This window comes from Rissa tridactyla, chromosome Z, assembly GCF_028500815.1.
Source record: "Rissa tridactyla isolate bRisTri1 chromosome Z, bRisTri1.patW.cur.20221130, whole genome shotgun sequence".
Lineage (NCBI taxonomy): Eukaryota > Metazoa > Chordata > Aves > Charadriiformes > Laridae > Rissa > Rissa tridactyla.
The window spans coordinates 13,293,008-13,317,301 of NC_071497.1; the positions used below are offsets into that span (position 1 = coordinate 13,293,008).

General features: G+C 39.4%; 1 protein-coding gene across 6 annotated transcripts in view; it reads right to left on the minus strand.

Moving 5' to 3' along the window:
* Positions 1-693: 693 nt before the first annotated feature.
* ELAVL2 (ELAV like RNA binding protein 2) overlaps positions 694-24,294 on the minus strand; it is a 102,413-nt gene continuing 78,812 nt past the window's right edge. For 4 of the 6 annotated variants that reach the window (XM_054185565.1, XM_054185564.1, XM_054185562.1 and 1 more), the window contains exons 4-7: positions 10,041-10,194; positions 7,325-7,550; positions 3,832-3,870; positions 694-3,368 (exon numbers count right to left, since the gene is read on the minus strand). In XM_054185565.1, the coding sequence (XP_054041540.1) occupies positions 3,038-3,368; positions 3,832-3,870; positions 7,325-7,550; positions 10,041-10,194 (750 nt within the window). In that variant the 3' untranslated portion in view covers positions 694-3,037. The remainder of the gene's footprint in view (positions 3,369-3,831; positions 3,871-7,324; positions 7,551-10,040; positions 10,195-24,294) is intronic. The other 2 variants (XM_054185563.1, XM_054185561.1) reach the window with 1 other exon arrangement.

The following is a 24,294-nucleotide window of genomic DNA, read 5'->3' on the forward strand; positions in this document are numbered from 1 at the left end:
AGAAATAAAAGCTATGTTGCATAAGCTACTTTTGGAATTGTATTCTCACTGGTGGAAATTTACTCTCATTCAATTGAGTAAAGCACACAAATTTAGGAGTATACGTACTTTAAAAGGGCAAGAGACAACTGACTAATTTTTAAAGAATTTCTTCAAGAGATGGTAAGTGAAAAGAACAGCAAACTAAGGTTAACTGAATATCCACTCAATTAATGGAGCCCAGAAATTAATGCAGTAATTAAACAGCAAATGGACATTCCAATAAAAAGTAAATCCTTCCCTCTCCTCTGGATTTATTCTAACACACTAGGGCATTAACTTAGCTACACTGAATAGCAGTCTGCTAGACAGACAGCATATTAAGTTTTTACTGAATGTGTTTAACAATCCTCATTTATTATATCAATTTAAGTATTGAGTGGTTCATATAAAACCAAAGTGAAAAGATTCAACACTAATTCTAACATAACAGAAATGGTACACAGCTCCACTGTCTTACCTCCTTCTTGGTAACTAAGACCCCAAGCTAAGTTAAAAGGAGCTCAAGAGCTTTGTGGAAACCTTTCACTTGGATTGCTTACCATAATTGCTTTCACTTACAGATTACTTACAGAGGGAACAATACGGTAAAGGACCTCCTCGTGACACTATTTTCCCTTCAACTTTGTTTATTGATGTACTGAACATGAAAAAGTACAAAGGATCCAAACACAAAAGAAAACATGTACAACCTCTTAAATACTCAACAGAATATATTTTCTATTCCAACAGATGTGAATTAAGTCATACTATACAACTTCAAATAAATACGAGCCTTATATTTTACTAAGTGCTCTGATAAACACTGTAAAGTGAAGCCCAATTTACATGCCTTCTCATCAATGCCGTTAGTTGCTACAGTAGTATAGGAAAGAAGCATGTAGCTACTGTTTTCCCCACATTGGAAAGTTTGTGATTTCTATAGTATATACAACTTTTAATGCAGAGGATTAGCTTTAACAATCTAAATGCACCTAAGAATGAGGAAGTGCTCAGGAAGCCAATTGATTTTTGAATAGCATTGAGTGGGTCAGCATGAAAACTCGCTTAGTCACTTTAGCACGCGCTTCACAGTATATGTACTGTACTATACTGAAAAATTTATAACTACAATTTAAAAGAATAAGAACCAAAAGCAACTGCAAAGATAGTGTACAACTATGTTATGCATAGAACATTGCTTTTTCTAAGGGGAAGCATATGAGCATCTCAGTTTATACAAAAAGCAGGACGTAACTACATAGTTGTCAGTGCATCCTGGTGAAGGCATCAAACCCTCAGCTTTTTTTTTTAAAAATTTAATTATAAGCTAGATGCTAATCAGAAAATATTCTGTATTCTTCTTCTTAAATTTCTTCAATACATGGTAAAGACTTTTTCTATTTCCCCAAATAGTGATTTAAGCATCATACAAAGTTAAATTTCAATAGCATACAGGTATTTATGGGTTTTGTATGAAAAATGTAAGGAAATTTGTTCAAAACCTATGATTATACTCGTTTTTACCACAAACATATTTATAAACAAAAATGTAGCATCACCATAAACAGCTGAAGCTAGACTATCTACAGACAAAAATAGCAACAGATCTGATGCACTGTAAATTCAAGTCCTCAGGACAACAAAAATGAGTAAGCAGACCTCAAGTAACAATGTTAATGCCATTTACAAAGAAAAAACTGATACAAAAACATTCAAAATTTAACATCACTTGGCATGTAACTTAAAAAATTAACTGAAACCAAAATTAGCTGAAAGGTTCGTAACTCAAGGTCTTATTTACATTACACAAAGCTCAGGTGTTAGCCTTGAACATAACTTTCAAAATACCTCCAAATACACCCAACTCAGGCCACTTCTGCTGATTTGCTACGGCGCAAACCATGCTCAATGTCTTTTCTTAAGACAAAACAATTCTTCAAACAATAGCAAGTACATCACTAAACACCATGAGCTCTATCTGAAGGGAATTCTTTAGGAAGAACAGATTTTTTTTTTCCCCCATCTCTCAGTATTTTAAGTTTCCTGCTTGCTCTTATATTCTTTTTTTTTTTAAATTTTCATTTGTTTCAAAAGCACAAATTAATGTGAGCCACCTAATAACCAGGATGATCAAAGACTCCACTGATGATTACAAAAATGAAACCAACAGTGCATCCCATTGACTCTACTTCTTAATACAAAGATCTCAAAAGTATTTCTACATCATAAATCTTTCTAAATTTTCCCCAACAACAGCAAATTTCCTGGTAAGTTTTAAAAGCTCACTAGGTGTCATATGAAGAGATTTCTCAAAGTATTCAAGTCAAAATATTTGTTCCAGGACCAGTAAAAAGTTTCTCCAAATTTTTTTTTTTTTTTATAAAAATAGATGCTTTTTTAAACCCACATCAAAGAGGCTCTTATCTCTTTGGCAAGGTACTGCTTTACGAAAAGTTCTCCAGTATTCTTACAATAAGCTTTTATAATGTGTTCCCATTCCCCGACCCAAATGATAATTATAAAATAAATACTGCTTATAACTTTATAAATTAAATGTAAACTTCTAATACTTTTCTTGAACAAAAACAGCAATGCAATTAAAATGTAAATTAAACACAAGGCAAATCAAGAAATAACAAAAAACAACTTAAAATATAACACAAAGCCTCAATATTTACTCATAGGTTAAAGGCAGTCATGTAAAAAGAAAAAAACTTCTTCCCTTAGCTGAAACATTTTAAAAGGTCCACCTTCTTCAAAGAAGGCAATAGAATATGCATTGTGACAGGTAAAAACCCTGTACTTCTTGTCAATATTCAAACACAAAAGATATTTAAGAAGTTTTAATTCAAATATTAGCAATAAAAAATCTCACATATTCTTAGGATGCTAAGTAGTCATTTTATCCCCATTTCCACACTGACATACAACAAAGGCATTTACTAATGCATAAAGCTTCTTGTAAATTGCCTTTGTTGTATAGTTTTCATGTATTAATGCACTGAGAATAAACTTGTTAGGCTTTGTGCGTTTTGTTTGTTTTGAAGGAGACCTGCAGTACTCTGTCCCCAAGGCGGTATCCATTCAGGCTGGCTATTGCCATAGCTGCCTCATCATAGTTTGTCATAGTCACAAACCCAAATCCCTTGCACTTGTTGGTGTTAAAGTCACGGATGACCTTCACATTGGTTACTGCTCCGAAGGGTCCAAACATTTGCCAGAGGATACTCTCATCAGCATCAGGGGCCAAATTGTACACAAAAATGCACCATCCAGTTCCTGCATGTCCAGGGATATTAATTCCAGCCAAACTGGTCATTCCATCAATGGTCATTGGGGGAAACCTACTAAAGAATGAGGGAAACAGAATCATAAAGTAGCCGTTCACAGAAAATCCCAGCAAAGAAATTTCAAAATAAAAGAGAAAATGACACAGGGCTTTTCACAGCATGAACATGTTGGCCAGACTGAAAACGTAACATCACAAATATTTTCTTCCCCAGCTGCACCAATACTATGTACAATACTATACACAAGTAGGGAGAACAGTGCTAGGTCTGTCTGAAATGAAGTAACATAGAAAAACAGAATAAAAGCATGCTATAAAACCAGTGAGCATTAGTAAATCATTTGAAACAGAATTCCATGGAACTGCTACAGAAGGTTTGTCTCTTTCATGCACAGTGTATCAAAATGAACAATTTCAGCTTGTCTCAACATGCAAAAATCCAATATAAGTCTTACTGAAAAAGAATATGCAAAATACTTAAAAATAATTTGGTTATCATGAACCTCATAGTCCTTTATTACCTCTTTACTCCATAAGCCATGTTGAGCAGATTGTCCAACCTGCAAAACATTTAGCAAAGTGTTCAGTCTTCAGACTTTTACACCCTTTAATCTTAAGGAAACTTGGTATATTACTGCCACATCCCTTGCACTGTACAGAATCTCATGCAAAGTTAAAGTATCACCACTAAAAGAGCTGTGGCACCTTATTACACCTGATACAGTTAGTGAATACAAAACAGATGTTCTTCTGTAGTATCCACAACCATTAATAGTTCAGTTCAGAAAGTGCACCATTCCACAAGTTTAGCCTAAGTCAAATACTGTTAGCATAAATTTATAATCAGTGACCACCTCAGTGAAATTTTCAAGATTACTAACTTGTTTTAGATGAAGAATTTACTGAGGCTTCTGACAGTTTTCTGACATGAATACCCAGATAGACACAGGGTTTTGGAGGAGTAACAAAGGTCAGAACACGAACTCCAAAAAAGATTTTTCAATTTCCTACTCTTTTCCATAATAAAGCAGATTTAGAATACACACACACACATATTAGACTGCAAGCTTTCTCCATGTATTTCTTCCTTCACCTTCCCCCAAGCTGCTAGTCTGGAGTTTGCAAACACCATTCTAAACCCTTTGGAATTACCTTGACAATACTCAGAACATTACAGCACCTACCAGCCCTATTAATCTTACTCTTCAAGTTCCTTAAAGTGTTTCTGTAAGATAATTTCTGCCCTAAAGAAGCTCTGGTTTCTTCCTGGCAAATCTCAGACATGTGAAGAGAAAGAAAGTCTTGTTAAAGGACTCCACAAAACACGTGCCTACGTAAAAGTGGTACACTTGATTTAGTTTTTGGTTTACAGCTACCTTACAGATCTGTGCATTATTGTGATTTCTCTCCAGTACTGAGCTATAGGGTTTAAGAACCATTACTGGTACACAGAATCCAAATTCAAGCGCTGTAGTAGTGTTAATACACCTGTGCACAAAAAAGCTTCGAGAAAATATATTTGGTCTTGATTGCAGCTAAGTGAAGACCAAACTGCAGAGCATTATGATTCTGCAGCGAGCAGGGTTTGTGGGATGCACTGACAAGAAAGTGAGCCACTGAACCCCTAAAAGAAAAGAGTAAATTTAAAAAGCCTGACTACTTCAGTAGACTTAGTATGGATGACAGAGGTCTATTGTCATTAACATTTAGGGATAGAGAGGAAGGTGAATAGTTCCAGAAACACCACCACTTCCAAGTCCTTGCTGTCCAGCAGTTGTCTGAGGACTTCATACAGTGACGGTATCACCCTAACACTTTTCGTCAGTTACCTGGATGACTTAAAAATATTCTGGAAAAATTCTCAGGGCCATTCACTGGACAATTTTCAAAGATGCTTTAAGTTACACATGCTACAGGAACTGAGAAACAGTTATATATAGCTGCTTTTGAAAGTTCAGGTCAATATTTTTCTTAATAAGAAAAAAGGAGCATTGTAGTGATCCTATTGTTCTTCACTACTAAAATTTATGCTGACTCTCTTTTCAGCCTTTAACCAAGACAGGGAAAATGCATCAGGTAGTCCTGAAATGTCAACAGCTAAGATTTCTTGCATGTAAGAGACATGAAAGATCTGATGTATTGGTGCAATCTGAACTACGTAGTCAGCGACAGAGCTGGAATGCTGCAACAGCAACGAAGCAGAGACCTAAGAAACGAAAAAAGACACGCTTCCCTTTAGAGTTATAAAAATTTAAAATTCAGCAGGGCTGTCTCTTTTAAAGAAACAGAAGCCTGAAGGCTTTCCCCCAAAAATTATAAAAAAAAATAATTTAATTTTGTCTGCAACCCCAGTTTACTTTTGACTAGTCAGTTCAACCTTGTTCTTCCTTCCACACCAATAGAAGTGAGAAAGATTTTACTCCCCCTCCTATTCACTACAGACCTAACTCAGCGCTTTTTGTTACCATCATAGTTTTAACTGCAGCAAATCACAGTATCTCTTATGGTTGTTTCAGGCATCACTTCACACTTAATATTCTCAGAAAAATAACAGCTTTCCAGTGAAATTTAAATGAGCTTTCACAAAAATATACTTCCTTTTTAAACAAAAATAAATCACAGACAAATAAAATTTTTAAGGTTCAAAGCCTAATGCTGGAGGACAGGGGTAGTCTATTTAAATTGCTTTACTACAAAGAACTTCAGGTCCTATCCAGAGAAAAAAAAACTCCAAAAGTTCAAGATTTTTTTACAAATCATGACAGATCTACCTGGAGTATCAGTTAAATACAGATAGTATCCCAGCCAGTATCAGAGTAATACCGAACACAGCTGAGTATCTGGGATTAAGTGCACTCAGAAGAACTCAAGGAGTCAGCAGGCCAGACTTGCCAGAGTACATTGAATGCTGTAACACACAGGCTGTACAACAGCTCCCTCGTGATCATATCTCATATAATGCACTTGGGTCCATCCTGTAACTTCTGCCCCTATGCTCCGCCTATGGTCAATTGGCAAGCCTACTTTTATTCAATATTCAGCGTGCTGTTTAAATTAACCCTTTTATTCCCAAAGAAATGGTAAAAAAATCCACCAAACAACAAATAAAATTGGTTATCCCTTAGGGCAGAAAACCTACTGAAGTGCTGACGTTTGCACCTGTGAGACACTTGGAGCACATAAGGCTGAAAAGCTGAAGAAAAGAAGAATTCAGAGGTTCTGCCAGACGCTCAGTCCATGAATTCTGAAAGTTTAGCCTAAAAGTAGGGTGGCCAATGCAGAGCTTTTGAAGTTTGATATATTCTCTTTGAAGCAAACTGTCAGCTGATTTTATTTCTTGAAAAATAAAATAGAAACTGTTTATTACTGTTTAGCACATTCCAGTCACATAGCGCAGGGCAGAGGGTAGGAAGAAACGATCAAAATCACTGAAAAAAATCTGAGGTACTCACGAATGTAGATAATACAATATTTGTTTCACTTTGTTCTCACCATCTGTCCTTTTCAATACACTAAATATCACAGGGAACTGTATGGCTGCAGTTTCAACATGATGGGAACATACTTTCTGCATGTGTTTTTTGTGGATGTATCTGAATAATCTTCATTACAGAAGTTTGTAATGAGCAAAGACAAAGCATGGTATGCAGGATTCAGACAACTGACTAGGAAAAAAAACTGAAAGCCAGAATGGGGAGGAAAGACAGGGGGTGTGGAAAGAGAGGCTGGCTGTGGCATGCCATATGGCTAAGAAGAAAATGGAATCGTCTAGGTCAATGTTAACTGGATCAACTTGCACATTAATCAACAATAATCTACGAATTAAAAATAACCTTTTAAAAGGGATTTTTTTTTTTTAAGTGACTGTGTAGAAGAAAAAGATGTCATCTCGGTTTAACTCTAACTAGGTTTATTAGATACTGAATGGGAAGGGAAAGAGTGGAGGGAAATGAACAGGTCTATGGGAATACATGGTTTCCAGCACAGTTGCACACAAGTATGTATCTGACTTACCGAAAACGTTGAGCCTGCTGAGCTAGAGGTGCCGGATACCTTCTGTTTGGAGAATGGTACAGCTGGGAAAGGATGGCCTGATTGGTTTTTTGGCTTGGATTGTTAGCAAACTTTACAGTGATGGGCTCTGTGGCACTTGGAGGTTTTTGGCCATTCAAGCCCTTGATAGCTTCTTCTGCTTCAATTCGCTTGTCAAACCGGATAAACCCCACGCCCCTTGATACCCCTGCACAGGGTGAAGAAAGTATATAATAAATAATTCAGAGACTCTGGCATATTAATGTTAACATTTGATTTTCATAACCAATTGCTATGTTAACGGCCAACTGCTGTGAACACATCATTTTGAGCTTATTAGAACTGAATTCAGAGGCTTTTACACTGTAATTTTTTTATTATTATTTATGTTACCTGACATAAGATACATTCCATAGAAAGCTTGGAAGGTTGAGGGAAAACACAGTGGAGACAAATATAGTGAGCCAAAGGGTAATTCTGAAACAAAGCCATTTGTGGTTAGGGTGGAAGTGAACCAGGAACCAGCTGCATTGTAACCTCTGTTCAGTTCTTGCTACTCTGAAGTATCTAAATTCACAGAAATTCTGTAAATAATTTAGTCATCTGCTCCCCAGCAGCAAGAAGTGACTTATGCCCTCCTGCAGCACTCCTTGCAGTCCCCTTTGGAGCAAATATGCTGGGAGGTCAAAGAATGGAGTGCAAGTTCTAGATTGCAGTAATGGGAATTACGGGCCTGTTTTAACAGTCCATATTTACCGCTAAGCAAGAGATTCAGTTTCAGCATACCACCACATTTCTGTCGGTATTATTTTTCGAAGGAAACTTTTCTTGGGCCATAGATTCTTCCTTGGTATAGAAAAATCAAAGATAACATGCAAGGGGATCAGTAAGTGTTTGTGGAAGGTCTTCGGAACATCACACCTCAAAATTTATACTGTGGCTTAAATATAAACACACTGAGGTGTCAATACTTGAACCAATTAACACTAAGCTACTACAGCCAACACTAGTTAGTTGCATGCTTTGCTATAATATTCCTAAATCCATTTAGAGGCCTCTTGTATTCTGGTTCATGAATAAACAGACAAGTTAGATGCTTGCCCTCCCTTGAGAAAGACATTAGCAACAAGAAACGTATTCTGTTCATAAACGATGACAATTTAAACCATCAGAGTGACAATGAGCAGGCATAAGAAATTTTTAAAGAGGCGAGTGTCACAGCTTCAACTTTGAATTTTTTTATCTGTCAGTTAGTGTCACAACCTTATTATTCATACCATTTTGAGTCTACCTCTTCCAAATTACTAAGAAGGAGGAGGGAAAAAAGCTTAAACCTGAACAGTCTATGCCAGGGAGTACTTAGAATTGCAGTAAACATTTAAAATTTTAATTACATTTACTTATTTGGCCCATTTGTCAAATCCCACCATTTCTATGCATGAACATAAAGGACCATACTGAAAGCAGCTACTTATTGCACAGAAACAGGAAATTTGACCTGCAAGTTTGCTGCTTCTATAAGTGACTATTTGGCCTTTAGCTTTCCTTTCCCTGTCTCTCTACACTCTCACTAACTTACACTACTGAAACGTTTAAATATTTAGATTTCTGTTAACATAGTGGAATTGCAAAATAGTACATAGGAGGTCCTCTACAGGTCAGCCAAGTGTCCAACACTGGCATGCACAACCCTTTCAAAGTAAGACCATTTGAAAACTTTTATGACATCCTACAGCTGAAAGCTTTTTGTCACCCAATGACATATACCTTTGAAAAGGTACGTCTATGAAAAAATCCAAACTAGCTTCTTATTCAGGGAATAATTACGTGAGTAAATAAATTCTTCTGCCTCACACCCCTAGCTTTTTGGAAAGATCAGAATTTTTAGAGCCATGCTCCTTTGCATTTTGCTTTGCACACTCAATACTTCTGTCATGTACTTGGCATTTCACTTGATTGCTTATTTTTGGAACAGGCCTGCTGGAAGCAGGTGAGGCAAATTATAAAGCTGCCAAATTATAAGAGCAGTAAATTACAAAGATCACCCATTTGAGCCAGCAAAAATACATGCACTACTGCCCAAGTCTGAAGAGTTACCACAGAGCGTCACCTGACACTCACTCACCAGTTAGGACACATACTGTAACGACGCAACTAACCTGTTAGAGCTTAGCTCTTTAGGGCACTGCTAAGCACAGAACTTATCTGCTCCTGAGGAACTCAAAGTTCATGTTCTTCAGTGTGCCCAAAGTTAATGAGGCAACCTTGAAAACAGTCTTACCAGCAGTTACCAGCCTGGGTCTTTTGTAATGCTAGCCTCAGAGAACCAGCTGTGCATTTCTGCATAAAATTTTATTTTTATAAAAAAAGTGTTTAATAGTATTTCATAAGGCACACGGGGACTATTTTCAGGCAGCAGCTTGGAAAGGAAGATTATAGCAGCTGTAAATTTATTACAACCCATGAAACAGGCTTCAAACCTGCACCTTCAGGGTGGAAATGACTCAAGCTGGCTCAGTACACTCCACAATCTATTTTTGTCCATGCATATTTATGAACAATTCCAGCAGAAAATTGCATTTTCTGGCCTACATACACCTTTCACATATTCTAGAGACAAGACTATTGTACTGAAAGGTGAAATATTTCTTAAACCGCCAGACCAAAAATGAGAGGAAGTGCAAAACTGCCTACTTACCAGTGACTTGGTCAACCAAAATTCGAGAAGTAATAATGCGTCCGTATTGGGAAAAGAGCTGTTCCAGTTCTTTCTGGGTCATTGTTTTTGGAAGTCCACTAACATACAAATTTGCATCTCTAATAGAAGCTGAACTTGGTCGCGCATAGGAAACCTTAGGAAAAAGTGAAAAAAATAGGAATCAAACACTTTAAACCAGCTGAAATAGGACAGTGTAATTTTTTCTGCGACAGTGAAATGTTTTAAGGGCCAGAAAAGTTACCTTGCAAAGACAGTTAAGTATTTTTTTTTATGTTGGCTTCTGTAAAAACACCGAAGGAATGCAACACAGAACACACAACACAGGCTGGCTACATGAATTCTTGTATAATTTAAGGAGTACTTGCAAATAAAGGAGAAAAGCTAGGTACACACTCCAGCAAGCCTTGGTGTAGAAAAAGTGTTCCCAGTTAGCTTACTATAAGATTGGAAAGAAATTTAAGAAGATCCAAGCATGTTTTCCTTTACATTATCGTTAAAAGATACAAGTAGAAAAACACAACAGAAGAACTTGCCCTACTTGCCTACTCAGCTATGAGCTCCTTTAACAAATAAAGCTCCATGCCACACTTCACAGGAGACCCAAGGCCAGAGAATGGAGACAGACTGCCTGGGGGACAGACTAGACACAACAAAATCCTGAGTTATCAAACCCAAGCAGTTCTGAACCACTGAGTAAATGTTTGGTTTCAGAAGGAACCCTTCCACCTACCCAAATTTAACCCTACATGGCAGGAGGGCACAGCAAAGTCCATTTTGTAACTGAACACAATGAATTAATGTAAAGTTTCACAGCAATGGAAGCAGGTGAGGACAGGGACCACTTAGAGAGAAACTAGATGTGTAACTGCATGCATCACTAGCACATCTCAATTTTATCTGTCAGTTTTTAATTCTGTCTGGAATTGAGATACACTGAAAACCATTCTATCCAGTCCTGTTTAAGGTGCCAGACACAAGATTTCCTTTCCATACGCACTGGGGCCAGGTCCTCTGGAACAAAGTCAGAATTCCCGGCAGTGACCATCAGCTAAAGAAGGGAGAAAAACAGTGACTTATATTTATATTTAACAAGAAAGCTATATGACTGCTGGTCAAACAACATTTCACTAAGAAACTCAAAAAAACCCCAAAGCAATGGTTTGCTGAAGATTAAGGAGGTATTGTGGACTTTACATTAGCTTTGAACTCAGATAAATACCTGTTACTAAGCTGTTTTCTAAGCATGCATGCTTGCAAGCACTCAGAACAGAGGTTGCAGAATCTAAGCTTCACAACCTCCTTTCAAACAGGATAAAAGAAATCTGTATGAACAGAAGATACCAAAGCCCCTAAACCATACTTTATGGTGCTACTGTTTTCCCAGTCTCCAAACTATCTAGACTTTGCTCTAGAGGTACTTCTATAGGTGCTGATAGATTAAATAGCTCCATTTTCCAAGCAATCTAAAGCAGTAATTGGACTTTGCCTCCAGCTGCCCACTGCTAACTGTCAAAGTCATTCTGATTCGACATGTTAGACAGTATAAAACTGAGGAAGTACAACGTAAGCAGAAATAAGAGAGTTGTGTTCTTTATGAAGATGGAAGGACAAAGACATAAAAAGCAAAGAAAAACCTTAAATCAAATAAGCGACCTCTGAGGCAATGATTAATACCTAAACTTTCTTTCCTTCCTGGTCAGTGACGCTAAGGTAGGCTAGAAGAAAATAACTAATTCACAAGGTCCGACTGATCTGCAGCTCAAATTCAGTAGTGCTGAGAATGAAGTTAAAATTCTCCCTTCTTACCCACACATCACACTGATGGACCTCCCTGGTGACTGCCTCTGGCGTGGATGCCACAATTCTTGCAAAGCAAGCTGCTAGAAGAGCTTTATAGGTCTTGAAACCATGTTGATGTCCCTGCTTACCATCTCCAGTGACTGAAGGATCACCTCCAAGTCAAAGGTCCACCCTAGCAAGCAGAAAATCAAGCAGAGGTGTCTGAAGGCCTGCCTGGATTAACAAGGGATTAAACTCCAACACAAAACCAATGTGTACAGGATGTGAAAGCAGGAATATATAAGTGGTGTCTGATCATGCACAGATGAGGTTAGGAAAGCTGAAGTCCACCTAGATTTGAATTTGATGAGAGATCTGAAGGGCCACAAAACAGATCTGTACAAATATATTGTCAGCAAAAGGAAGACTGGGCAAAATACCAACTTACTGCTGACCAGGGACACAGAAAAGGACAGGATAATTAGTACTTTCCTTGCCTCAGTCTTTACCAGTACAATTGGCCTTCAGGAATCCCAAGCCCATGAGATAGTAGGAAGTCTAGAATAAAGAATACTTGCCCTTAGTGAAGGAAGATCACACTGAGGAATATTTAAACTGCACAGATTAAAGTCCATGGTGTCTGAAAGGTTGCACCCGAAAGTGCTGAGGGAGCTGATGGATGTCATTGCAAGGCAACTCTTTCTTGTCTTTGAAAGGTCATGGGTAACAGGGGAGGTTTCCGAGCAGCGGGAAGAAGCAAGTATCGCCCATCTTCTAGAGTGGCAAGAAACTCTCTTGCTCTTTGGGCAACTACAGGCAGTCAATCTCAATTCAATCTCTGGGACAGTGACTGAGCAACTGATCATGAAAATCTCCTGCAGTCACGTGAATGACTACTAGAAGTAGTCAGCACGGGTTTATAAAGGGGAAATCATGTCTGACCAACCTAACAGTCTTCTACAATTACATGACTGCCTTGGTGGACAAGGGGAGAACAGTGGATGCTGTTTATGTCAACTTTAGTAAGACTTGACACTGTCTCCAATAATAGCCTCACAAACTGCACATTAAATACACCTATGTGCACTTAAGGACACACTAGATAAGTATTAAGTACAGTGAACTTATAGGTATTAAGGACAGTGACATAGACTAAAAACTGCATGAACTGCCAGGCCCAGTGGGTTGCAATCAGTGTCATGAAGTACAGCTGGAGGCTTGTCACTGGTGTCCAACGATACTGGATTCAATGTTGGTTACCATCTTCACTGCTGACCTGGGTGATGGGTCAGAGTGCACCCATAGAAACTTCACAGATGATACAAAACTTGGATGAGTGGCTGATAGGCCAGAGAGTTGTGCTGCCACCCAGAGGGACCTCAACAGACTGAGGAATTGGGCAAACAGGAAAAGTAGAGTTCTCCCACTGGGGAGGAATAATCCCATGTACCAACACATGCTGGGAGCCAACTGGCTGAAAAGCATCTTGTCAAAGAACCTTGGAGTCCTGGTAGAAACCAAGATGATTGTAAGCCAGCAGAATGTACCCTTGCAAGAAAGATGGCCAAGGGCCACCTGGACTGCATTAATAGAAGCATTACCAGCAGGTCAAGGGAGGTGATCCTTCCCAGCATTGGTGAGACACTTCTAGGGGGCTGTCTCCAGGTCTGGGCTCCTCACTACAGGACAGATATTTACAACTAGAGCGAGTCCAGTAAAAGGCCACAAAAGTGGGCCTGGAGAGGGACCCACAAAAGGAACTGGAGCATCTCTGCAGGGAGTGCTCTGTCTGGAGAAAAGGCAGCTCAGCAGGATCTCAGCCATAAAAATCTGATGAAGGGAGTAAAGAAGATGGAGCCAGACTCTGTAGTATCAAGTGACTGACTGGACAGGAGGCAATAAACACAAATTGAAACACAGAAAAGTTCCTTTGGAAATTCCATATAGATTTCATTCCATAAGAAAACACCTTCTCATGGCAAAAGGTGGTTAAGCATTGGAAGAAGTTACTCAGACTGTAGAGTCTAACCCCTTGAGATGTTCAAAATCCAACCAGACCAAGGCCTGAGAGATCTGCTTATAGTAAACCTGCTCTGAGCAGGGGATTGGACTAGAGGCCTCCAGAGGCCACACCAGCCTCAGCCATTCTGTGCTTCTGCCGCAACACTTAACAAATCTTAAGGGATTTCTTTGAATCATAGAATCTTCATGGTTGGAAAGGACCCTTAAGATCATCGAGTCCAACCAAACAACCTACAGTCGCTGCCACTAGAGCATGCCCTGAAGTGCCACATCGAGACGTTTCTTAAACACCTCTAGGGATGGTGACTCAACCACCTCCCTGGGCAGGCTGTTCCAGGGCCTGACCACTCTTTCAGTAAAGTAATTCCTCCTAATATCTAATCTAAACCTCCCCTGCCGCAACTTCAGACCATTTCCTCTGGTCCTGTCATTATTCACCTCGGAGGAGAGGCCAACACCCACCTCTCTCCAACCTCCTTTCAGGCAGTTGTAGAGGGCAATGAGGTCTCCCCTCAGCCGCCTCTTCTCCAAGCTAAACATGCCCAGCTCCCTCAGCCTCTCCTCATATGACCTGGTCTCCAGACCCCTCACCAGCCTAGTAGCTCTCCTCTGGACACGCTCCAGCACTTCAATGTCCCTCCTGTACAGAGGGGCCCAGAACTGAACACAGCACTTGAGGTGAGGCCTCACCAGTGCCGAGTACAGAGGCACCATCACTTCCCTGCTCCTGCTGGCCACGCTATTCCTGATACAAGCCAGAATGCTGTTGGCCTTCTGGGCCACCTGGGCTCACTGCTGGCTCATGTGAAGCTGGCCGTCCACCAGCACCCCCAGGTCCTTTTCTGCTGGGCAGCTTTCCAGCCACTCTTCCCCAAGCCTGCAGCGTTGCTTGGGGTTGTTGTGACCGAAATGCAGGACCCAGCACTTGGCCTTATTAAACCTCATGCAGTTGGCCTTGGCCCATCGATCCAGCCTGTCCAGGGCCCTCTGTAGAGCCTTCCTACCTTCAAGCAGGTCAACACTCCCACCTAGTTTGGTGTCATCTGCAAACTGACTGAGGGTGCACTCAACCCCCTCATCCAGACCACTAATAAAGATATTAAACAAAACCAACTTCTACCCAGACTCTGGAAGTAACTCTGATCAAGCGAAGCTAATTAAGTGAAGACAGAGGATTCACACTTTGTATAAAATCAGTGGTACAGTTATTGCCCCCTTACTCCTTCCAAGAGAAATTTGAAAGAGACACACTGTCTTCCAAAGGGGAATTCACACTGCTGGACACATGCTGTCACATATCAAGGATATTAACTCACTCTGAGCCCCTCAGAAGAGGGGAAACCCACAATAAATGTTTGCTAACTTACTACAAGTTTGCCTTATGCTACAGAACTGGTATCTGTCAAGAAATAAAACCGTATCTGCAAAACTCCTCTCACTTTTCTTCTGTCAAATGAGTATGAGTTTTTTCACAGTGACAGTTGATCCAATAATGTTTATTGCCCATGCCCTAGCTGGTAAATGCTATTTGGCATAGAGTTTGACATAGCAGTCAAGGCCTATACTGAATGGAATTCAAAGAAAGCAAGTAAATGAAAGTAGTAAGCTCTAACCAGTAAATATTACCATTTTAAGTTCAGTTTCAGTATCATTCCCTTTAAATTCTTGAAGTGTGTTTACAAGGTATTTTTAACATCTAAGAACACATGCTGATCACAGATTACCCTACATGGAAAACATTCCAGTGACTATTCCTGTATCCTGACTGATGCATACTAGAATCTGGGCAGATTAGTCACAGGAATAACATACATCAAATTGAAATCACTACTTCATTACCAATATCCAAACACTATCTCTAGTCATCTTGCTAAGCAGCAAAAGTTCTGGCCACGCAAGAAATCTGAAAGAAACCTAGAACTTCAGAAACCCAACGTAATTGAAGTTTGACTTTCTTTGGCAAAACATTAGTAGTGATCTGTGATTACTGCAAATCAGCATCACTAGACACAGACACCACAAAACGTTACAGGGATAAGGGAACTAATTCCCATTCAAAAGAAGCTTGGCTGAAGTATGGGATATACAGTTTCTATTCATTATTGATGTTAAAGTCCAGCTATTTCACTTTAAAGCAGATACTCTACAGATTAATCTCCCTACCTGCTTCCTGTCAGTTTGCTCGTTCAGTAATTACTTGCTGATAGTTCTAGATTCAATCTCTTCAAACAATATACATATGCATCAAATTAATAGCTGTGCTAAAATATTACTTCCACAGCCACTTCAAAAGGTGAATATTTAACAGATAAACATTAAGGTTACGTGATATCAAAACCATCGAACACAATGCAAGTCATAAGCAGCCAGAAAGCCTACAGTTTTAAATATTTAATGATGACACACACTGTACAACACTGAACATAGCTACTCTGGAGAGACCAATTTAAAAATGGTTTTACAAACTGCAGTGGAAAATTCCAGTAAGACAGATACTTGTTTCTAGAAATGCAAACATCACCATACCAAATCTAAGTGTTCTCACTGCTTTAATATTTTAAATTTCTGAACATCAAGACGAACTGATTTACAATCCTGAAGTCAAAACTGTGGAAGTTAACAGGTTAAAGAAGTTGACAAAAAAAAGTGACCCAGTCCCTAAAACATTAATGTTTCAGTTTCTTACTACCTGCTACTACCTTTAGACACCTCAGCATCATACTTCCATCTTTGTTATCTTACAGTTTATTAGCAGTATAGAGGGCAGAGCATTTGTATTACCTGCAAGAACTTCAGGAAGAAGTTATATTAAATTCTAAACACCTCTACTTAAGGTATTCTTGCAAGACTTTAAATCTGAAATCTTTAAATCAGGATTTTAGTAAATTTTTGCATAAAATAACTTCCAGTGTAAACTTTCAGCTTAGAACACTGTTTGCCTTACGGATAGCATCCAGTTCTTTTAAAATGCATGTTTCATTGGGGAAGAAAAAAAATCCAACAAAAAAGTAAATTACCACCCAGTCTGTGCAGATGAAAATGGGTTAAACCTTCCTGCAAGCCAGACAGATTTATGTTGGGAAGAGGAATACATTAAAAATGGGTAAGCCACCTTGGCAAGTATAATAAGAACAAGGACGTATTTCTTTGTTTTTGTTACAGAAGTGTTCTGATACCATTGTGCCAGGCAAGCATTCTTAACTTGCACTTAAATTAGTATGTGAGACACCATGACTCAAGAACTCTTCTTAATTTGATTTCTAGTAACAAGATGCTGCAGCACACAGCAGAGACCGGGTCTCAGCTGTCACTAGCCAGCGATAGGATGTTGTCTGAAACAGGAGAGTACGTTGCTGTATATTCGTCAAGTTTTCATTCTCTCTCCCCTCAAATGAAAGACAGTTCCCTTCCAAACAAAGCTTGATGGTCACTTTTCACAGTATACACAAGACTGCCTTGTTAAACATGTCCATGCTGTGCTGACTAAGTTTGTGGTGGAAGCTTGCAGCAGCATTTTTTTCTGTGGGCAAAGCAAATTGGAAACACAACAGGCTTACAGGCAATTTAGACTCAACTCTGTGGAACTACAAAAACATATAACTCAACACAGCTTCACTTATAGCATGTAGTTTAAGCTAATAAATACAGCCATATGCCATACAGGCTTCACTTTTACAGCCTGTCCTGCAACAGGTAATGTATTCAATAAATGGACAAGGAAGTAATAGCCTTTCAGCACTACCATCAGAAGAGGTTTTGCTATTTCAGTCCACATCCCATGAAGAGTGCCAGCTCTGGCAGCTCCAACCAGTGCCAGAGCTGCAGCCCTGAGGTCAGCTATGGGATCCATGGCTGTTCTGTACCTGAACAGCTGAGGGCATGAATGGACCCACCTGATATTTTGTTCCTCCACAAAACAGACACAAGTAGAACCAGATCTGGCCATGAAGTACTAACTGGTGGGAGATCATGATGAGCTACGCCTCAGAGACAAATGGCTCATCAATACATTGCCCTGACATCAAAGCTTTCTCCTCAAGGATTGCACAGAACAAGGTATATTTGTAAGGGACCTGTGAAGTCAGTTATTGTCTCAGGATATTGCAGCACAGAGTAATTTGTCAGTTGCTACATGCACTCTTGAAACACATCTACAACCCTGGCACACAAGTAGCACTACACTGACCAGGGCAGCCACGTCCAAATCAAAAGCTGAAACACTGCTGAAGCTCCAGTTCCTCTACAATCTTCTTATATAAGCAGGCCTAAAATACGATGTTCAAAGTGATTACTGACAGGCATAGCAGTTCACATGAGCATTACTAGCCAACACAGGAGCACCTGTATTTTATGAAGCTCTTCCTTTGAACTAGGATAATTTTATCTAGATAATACGAATCTGCCAAAGAGCTGTAGGCTGAAAATACCACATCACATCTACTAAGACTCACAAATACAAGCCCAACATACTTTCTGAGTTGGGGGAAAACATAAAGCAGGAGATGTGTTTTTCACAACTAAGGAATGACCTCTCTGCAGCTAATGTACACTGAAACAAAGTGAAGCCTCCTTAGAGAAGTAGTCTCTTGCAGCTTTTGGTAAGTAACTGCTCACCCTTTACGTATTTATGACCTTCACTCTTAAGCATGTTAGTGTACAGTATGGACACTGGATATAAGGACTCCAGCATCTGAGGCTTCCACTAATTTTCAGATTAGTTACTGGACAGAGATGACCACCGCTGATACGACGAGTACCAGAGCTCAAAGATGTTTTTACTGTCATTCCTCTTCTACCACCTTTCTGTATTTGACTCTTGTCAGTCAGGAAACAACCACCGCAGCCACTCGCACTCTTCGCCTGCAGCACAGCCCACACTTGCCCCGCTTTCCAGCGAACAGCAGGTCAAAAGCCCTAGCTCCGCCAGAAAGCTAGGAAACTGAGCTAGCTGCTGACATTACTCAGATCAGCATTAAATCTAAGGAAAAATCTGGCTTCAACTCTGGCTAAGTCCTAGCTCAGCATTTTAATCCAGTCCTCTCTCACATTTGAGATTTCCTCAGAATGGGACATTTAGTCATTTTTAAAGCATAGGAAGCAGCAAGTTCAGCACAGTAAAGCAAGTTTTAAGAACTGAGGCCATCAGCAAGTCTCATCTGGATGAGAAGACTGATGAAGGCCTACAATAGCAGTAAGACATTAGAGACAACCAGACCGAGAAGCTGAGAAAGCTCATAATTAATCATTCTTGAGAAGAAGTGTTTTGTAAGAAAGCATGGGAATCTCCAGTCTGGGAAGCATTTTTTCCCAGTACTATTCCTCAGGTTATTTTAAACAAAATACTGAAATACCTCCTTGTGAACACAAGATGTTTTCCCATATGCTGAAGACCCACTGTGTAAAGCACCTGAGCACTCACATTGAGATAGTTCAGATAAATCCTTGGCCTTCCATCAGTAATTCGTCACCTCATCTTCCTTGTCATTATCAAGCTAGCTTTAGGCCATGGGTTTTCTAATAAAACATGGCCAGTTCTTATCACTAGGCAGGAGCAATACTGATCAATAATGGTATCAAATTGAACATGCATAGCAGTAACAGGCCTGATCAGAGCTATAGTTTCAAGGAGAATTTAATGGGCCTTCCCCAGCTTCACCCTATGCTGAGAGTACCCAGCTAGATGGATGCCCTTTGCTTTGGATTCAGGAAGCCTTGGTTCTAACTCAGTCTCACACCCTTGGATAACACTGCGTTATCTGAGAGAACCATCTTTCATTTGGAAGAGCAGCAGTCATGATGTTGGAAAATAGCACCCTTATGGGATTTCACGTCACTCTGTGCAGCAGTTTCCAGCAACTAAACCTGCTCCAGAAGGATTTATACCCTGGTTTCTCTTACAAGCCAGAGAAAACTAGCAACTAGAGTTCACTGCATGTCTGACAAGGCTGTCTGCAAGCAACAGGTTTCTTTGCGTGGTTTCAATTGTATCAGCAGGCCGGTTCTGACTTTCAGTAGGTACCAGAAAACAATCCCTTGGTTCTGCAATTCTTAGGAGGAACATGGCTGCGAAGAAGTTTCTTCCAATTTGTAAGAGAATTTTCTGCAGGCAACTATTTCAAAGATATCTGAATTTATTTCATGTACGAGTGATAAATTTGTGACTCAGCAAGCAAGGACAGATCAAACTGATCTTGCTCTTAATAAATGCACTGTCCTGGTATCTTGCATGTTTGTATGGTTCTACCAGCTCTCTGCAAACATTCCTCAAACATCAGTGACATCAGTTAAGAATATGCCTTAAGAATCTTAAACACAAGAACTCTAAAGTCCCTACAATTTTTCAAGGTTAGACTTTGAAAAAAACTCAAAGCCTTAACCAAAGTTAGCAAACGGATGCTTACAGAGCATGTCATAGTACCAGATGAGAACTTTCCAATGTCACAGAAAAAAAAAAGAAGTCTTCCTAAATTTCCTTTTGGCCTCGCATAGGCTCAGAGCCAACTGTAAAATGGTAGCACAATGTATTCTGAATACGGTCAACTTATGCAAAAAGCTGCATCCGTGTTCTCAGAGCAGCAGTGTGAGAGACAGAAAGAACAGCCAAGCCAAAGGACACCCCTGAGCAATGGTTGCTGTGTTCTGCAAGGATGGCTCAATGAATTTTAGATTAAGTATCCACAGAGATTGACCTTGCAAAGGGTGAACTGGCTTTCCTTCTCTGTTTCCTGGTATAAGACCTGATGAAGACAAAAGGGGCTGTTGGCTGCAAAGGTTAAGATCAGAAAGGACAGGTACGATGACCAGGTTGGATAGGCTCTAAACCACATTGTTTCTACTAGAATGTGACCTAAACTGCATTGTTCCTATTAGAATTTAAATTAATTCTGTAATCTTCAGGTAATTCTAAGTACATGTATTGTACTATAAGAAAAGAGTGGATGAGTAGAATAATTGAAATACGGAAGTCACCACATTTGTTGGTTAGCTCTTCTCCAACTTTAATTTGACATTGGACTCCATCTCCAGTTGGTAGCTTCAGTTCCTAGTTCTTGATTATGTTTTTTCTGTTTTGTTTCTGGTTTGTGTGTGTGGTTTTTTTTTCCCCCCTCTTCTGTTTCTCTTTACTAGATTTAGGTCTACACATTTCCATTATACTAGCAATCTCTTATGACAGCCTTCTTCCAGGAAGAATTTAGATTTAAGACCAGTCTTTATATGACTGAGAGGAAGAGAACAAGGAGTCTTCCTTAGAGTATTACCGATTAAGGACAGCACACTACTCAGAGGAAGATCAGCAGTAAAACTGCTGCTGTACGTGCCACAAAAGAACACCAGAAATAGGCTTTCACAAGATTTGGTCTAAAGCCAATACATGAGACACAAAAATACCATTTGGTGAACAGAAGAAAATATAATAGTACATATGTGTTAACGACAGAAACCAACTGGAAATCCTGCTATGGACGAAAACAGAATCACAGGTTTTCCCAGAAGTAGTTGCAATAGTACAACAGTTTACCTATATTATCAGAAGTTTATCATACCACTTTAAGAGAACGACAATAATTAAGTTCACTGGCCTCTCTCTACACTAAAGCAGGAGATGGGAATTATGCACTACAATCACAGAACAATGATTCTGCTGTTTTGCCTTTAAAAGGACTAATATAGAAGAACATTAAAAAAATTGCAGTTGTAATTACCAGTCTCCAAACATTTTCAGTTTCTTATGTCTCTCTTATAGCCTCGAAGTCCTTCCTCTGTACTTTGCATTCCTCATTCTGATCTGATGAACACTCCCTCCCCACTCATGTCCAACCAGTGAGTATGAGCACCACAAGTTTTGGACACTTCCAATTAAAAACCACATATCATTTCATACTTTGGAGAACAAGAGTACACAGGATAATATCCATCCCTCCACAGGAATAATACAAAAAGAACAAAATCTCAAAACAGCAGACCCCAATTCTTCTTCTGGTTTTAAGACTTGAAATGAATCTGTTCACTAGTTTTCCCTTCTTCTGAAGAAAAAAAGTACACTTCAGCTTCCCCATGTTTGTGTCTAGGGAGCTACTGCTGCTGACAGAGACAATGGCAATCATATCTCCCTTGGGTCTCTCTTGCATTACTGCACAGACACACCTTATAGAAATGCACAAAACACTTATCCATTGCCACTTATAGTTATTGCTTTACTGGAATATCTTACAACCTTTCAGGGAAAACTACTACAGCGATGAAAGACACCCAGAGTCAATATTTAAGATGTCAAAAACTTGAAAGCCACTAGTTTAATAGAGGTCAATTTGTCTCAAGACTTCCATAATTTCAAAAATACATGCAGACATATTTTACAATAGTAAAAGCATTCTTATGGAGAAGACAACTATTTGGATTTTAAAAAGAAACAGACAGATCTCCATGACTGGCATTTGCAGCATTTTTGGACCCATGTAGAAAGCCGTATCCTACTTAAAGAACTTTGTATAGCATGAGAGGGCAGAGGACAAGAAGATGCACCATTGACCTCAGTAGCAACAAGCAATTTTTTGTTGTTTTTGTTGGCTTTTTTCGCTTGCTTAGAGCTTGGCTTTTGAACAATGCTTGCAGTCTTCCTTCAGCTCTATACAGTCCTGTTGGCCTTTCTAACATCTGCATTTCTGTGTCAGAAACCCCTTATGCAGGTTCAGAAAGGATCTTACTGCACCACTGAAGTTTTTTGCTCCAAACCTGCTCAGCAGCCTCAGGGTGAGCTGCCTTGGTCTAAGAATCCTCTGCCCCAGGGAAAGCCGGGAAAGACTCCTGCAGGAAACTCTGGTCATCTGCAACACAGCACTTGGGGTCCAAAGAGAAAACAACCTATGTGGTGGCGGAAGGTGAGATTAGCCCATTTTGTAGTTCAGTCTGACACGCGGTGTTATTTTCCTCAGAGTGGTTAGGCATTAATGAACAACGATGTGGCCATAATGTGGCTTACAGAAAGTGACAGCAATATGCATTTAGAAGTGAATCCTCCTCTCAATATTATTCAGCAACATGAAAAACAAGCATCCAGCTTAAGCTAGTTAAGTAACATTCAAAGTCTGAGGGGATTTGAATTTCAGTGAAGAACAAATTTTACCTGGGGGTGAAAAGGCATGTGTGGGGTGGGGAGGGGGTTTAAAATGGAAATGCTGTCAAAGCTTTAACTGTAACATAGCTAAAAGACTGTATAATTACCGTTTATATAACTCCTGCAGAAATTTAAGGGAAAAAACCCACCTTTACCTTTGTTCCAAGACAAATTGTTCTTCTGCTTCCGATCTGCTAGAGCGCTTCAATTTTACCTTGAGAATACAGTTCTGAGGTATTTAATTACACTGTCAAGACCACTAAATGGTCTGGCACCGTGCCCCCTCTCTCAATCTCTGCTGATTGATAGCACCAGTAAAGCTCACTAGCTTTAATTAAACCTCCAAATAGGATCCCCTTTTGCTACTCACTAGATCAATGTTCCTTAGTGCTGGAAGAAAAAAAATACGGAAGGCAAGGAGGGTTTCTCTCACCTTCACAGCTCGCTTGCCTCTGGTATTTTAATAGGCTTTTTTACAAAACTCATATTTCATTGCTCCCCAGGGATGTTATTTAATGAAAAAATTACTATAAAAACTGACACTATCAAAGTTTTCCCCTACAAGTGAAGGTATGGTGAAGACAGGAACAATCTCAATCTTTCACCTGCTGCACTAACTCAGAAATCAAACAAGCATGGCTTTTTTCAGCATTTTGTTATTTTCCATTAAGTCTACACAGTGTTTGCAAGAGTACTATCATTGGCAGAATTTCATAAGGGTGGAGATCTTGAGCAGTTAGGTTAAAGGATAATTCCATTAAAATGAACCTTACTGTAAATCTAAGTAATGGCTCAAGGCACCAGGTGAAACTCTATTGCGTAAGGACACCGTGCCTCAGAGGCCACTAATGAAGTTGTGGCACATCTCTCATTTCCAGTCTTCCCTTGCCGTACTGCCCTTGAGGCATTTGTAAAGCTGATAGTTCAGTATTCACTCTTCAACTGAAGTCATAACTAGCTCTTTTCATTACACAGCTTTCTACAGTAGGGCAGTTAACTAGGTGATGATGGCAAAGTAGGCCATCTGTGCTTGTAGACAAAGAATTTGTCAAACTGCATTCCAACAGGAAGTTGGCAGAATGTTACATGTTAAGCCTGATTTTTTTTTTTAAATATGCAAAGCTATAAAGGAGTGGGAAGAAAACCTACAGATTTAATACTTTAGATAAATTATTTCTTCTTAAATCTTTATTCCCCTGACAGGTGATAATTACCCATGTAAACACCCTAATAGTCCAAAGAATTTATAAAAGGAGGAAACCTTACTAAATATGATTTTTAGCAGGCACTAGCTAGGTAAAATACAACTAGATAATC